Source organism: Limulus polyphemus, unplaced genomic scaffold (genome assembly GCF_000517525.1).
Source record: "Limulus polyphemus unplaced genomic scaffold, Limulus_polyphemus-2.1.2 Scaffold9397, whole genome shotgun sequence".
Taxonomy (NCBI): domain Eukaryota; kingdom Metazoa; phylum Arthropoda; class Merostomata; order Xiphosura; family Limulidae; genus Limulus; species Limulus polyphemus.
Window position 1 is genome coordinate 19,625 of NW_013675007.1, and position 2,484 is coordinate 22,108.

At 32.4% G+C, this 2,484-nt stretch overlaps 1 protein-coding gene across 1 annotated transcript in view; it reads right to left on the reverse strand.

Moving 5' to 3' along the window:
- Positions 1-990, reverse strand: part of LOC111083407 — a 7,147-nt gene extending 6,157 nt beyond the window's left edge. Inside the window, exon 1 of the mRNA XM_022379914.1 lies at positions 705-990. Within this exon, the coding sequence (XP_022235622.1) occupies positions 705-980 (276 nt within the window). The 5' untranslated portion in view covers positions 981-990. The remainder of the gene's footprint in view (positions 1-704) is intronic.
- Positions 991-2,484: the final 1,494 nt, after the last annotated feature.

The following is a 2,484-nucleotide window of genomic DNA, read 5'->3' on the forward strand; positions in this document are numbered from 1 at the left end:
ATCGTCTATTGGATAACTAGAAAATTCTCCATCGTCTATTGGATAACTAGAAAATTCTCCATCGTCTATTGGATAACTAGAAAATTCTCCATCGTCTATTGGATAACTAGAAAATTCTCCATCGTCTATTGGATAACTAGAAAATCATCCATCGTCTATTGGATAACTAGAAAATCATCCATCGTCTATTGGATAACTAGAAAATTCTCCATCGTCTATTGGATAACTAGAAAATTCTCCATCGTCTATTGGATAACTAGAAAATTCTCCATCGTCTATTGGATAACTAGAAAATCATCCATTGTCTGAGTAACCTTAATTGGATGTATTAAGGTTATTCATTGTCATGGTTACTAACCATGACAACCATTGATAATTTTTCTGTAACGGTTAGTTATAGCTGGTTGAATGAAAACGAGTATTTGACGAACTTTTGGATCTTATATAAATAGGCCCGACAAATCTTAAATAAAGTATATTAAAATGAAACTATTGAGTAAAATTTAAACTTATAAAATACAATAATTTAAATAACGAAATATTAAAAACGCAAACATAGATTTACAAGTAAGTTGAAACGACTGATACAATAAACTGCTTTTATAGTTGGGATTTTCCCTGAGATTCAATATGTATAATTCAGATACGGCAGACCTAAGCCTTGCTGAAATAAACTATACTATGATTCCCAAAATATCACTTACTTGTTCATGAAATTGAAAATGTTTTCCGCTACCACTTCCAATTCGTCTTCCAAATTCATTACCAAGTTCAAAGTTAGCGCCATCTCCATGTCCACTTTTCGGAACACTCGGGTTATTAGTTTTAGAATCTCCATGGCTACCTCCAGTGTTTCCATGTTTACCACTAATACGATCACCAAAGTTTCCATGACTTCCATCTATTCTAGCGTTGGATGGTTCTTCATCCCAGGTGACTTTGCTCTTTGCCGCTACTATTGTTGAATGGACGACAACCATAACGAGAAGAAGTTTCTGTAATAATAACAAACTGGTACTAAAATATACGGTGTTTAGTATAATACTGTCTGTGTTACAACGGTTACACTTTGAGCATTTGAAAGAAGACAATATTTACAAACGGAGATCCATTTGGCCACTCCTGATACCGATGATAATGGTTAGAGGAGGAATTATGATGCCTCGGTATTATATAGAGGAGGAGTGCTCTTCAATCTCAGTAATCTGAGATAATGGTAAACAATTCATTAATCTGAGATAATGGTAAACAATCTAGTAATCTTATCTCAGATTAATGAATTGTTTACCATTATCTCAGGGTAAACAATTCATTAATCTGAGATAAGGGTAAACAATCTAGTAATCTGAGATAATGGTAAACAATCTAGTAATCTGAGATAATGGTAAACAATTCATTAATCTGAGATAAGGGTAAACAATTCATTAATCTGAGATAATGGTAAACAATCTAGTAATCTGAGATAATGGTAAACAATCTAGTAATCTGAGATAATGGTAAACAATCTGGTAATCTGAGATAATGGTAAACAATCTAGTAACCTGAGATAATGGTAAACAATTCATTAATCTGAGATAATGGTAAACAATCTAGTAATCTGAGATAATGGTAAACAATCTAGTAATCTGAGATAAGGGTGAACAATCTAGTAACCTGAGATAATGGTAAACAATCTAGTAATCTGAGATAATGGTAAACAATCTAGTAATTTCTTCCTGAATCAATTCGATTCATACAATAATGGGAAAAAGACCATAACAAAAGTGAATCTTTATATAACACTAAATTACTATGGAATCTAACCAGGTATCACACCAGTTCGACTAGGACTAGAATATAAATATTTAGACTGATTATTGCTGTCTTAAAGCTACTACCTGTCCAGCTTGAATCATGAAATCTAACCAGGTATCACACCAGTTCGACTAGGACTAGAATATAAATATTTAGACTGATTATTGTTGTTTTAAAGCTACTACCTGTCCAGCTTGAATCATGGAATCTAACCAGGTATCACACCAGTTCGACTAGGACTAGAATATAAATATTTAACCTGATTATTATTGTTTTAAAGCTACTACCTGTCCAGCTTGAATCATGAAATCTAACCATGTATCACACCAGTTCGACTACAACTATAATATACATATTTAACCTGATTATTATTGTTTTAAAGCTACTACCTGTCCAACTTGAATCATGAAATCTAACCACTTATCACACCAGTTCGACTAGGACTAGAATATAAATATTTAGACTGATTATTATTGTTTTAAAGCTACTACCTGTCCAGCTTGAATCATGAAATCTAACCATGTATCACACCAGTTCGACTACAACTATAATATACATATTTAACCTGATTATTACTGTTTTAAAGCTACTAACTGTCCAACTTGAATCATGAAAACTAACCAGTTATCACACCAGTTCGACTAGGACTAGAATATAAATATTTAGACTGATTATTATTGTTTTAAAGCT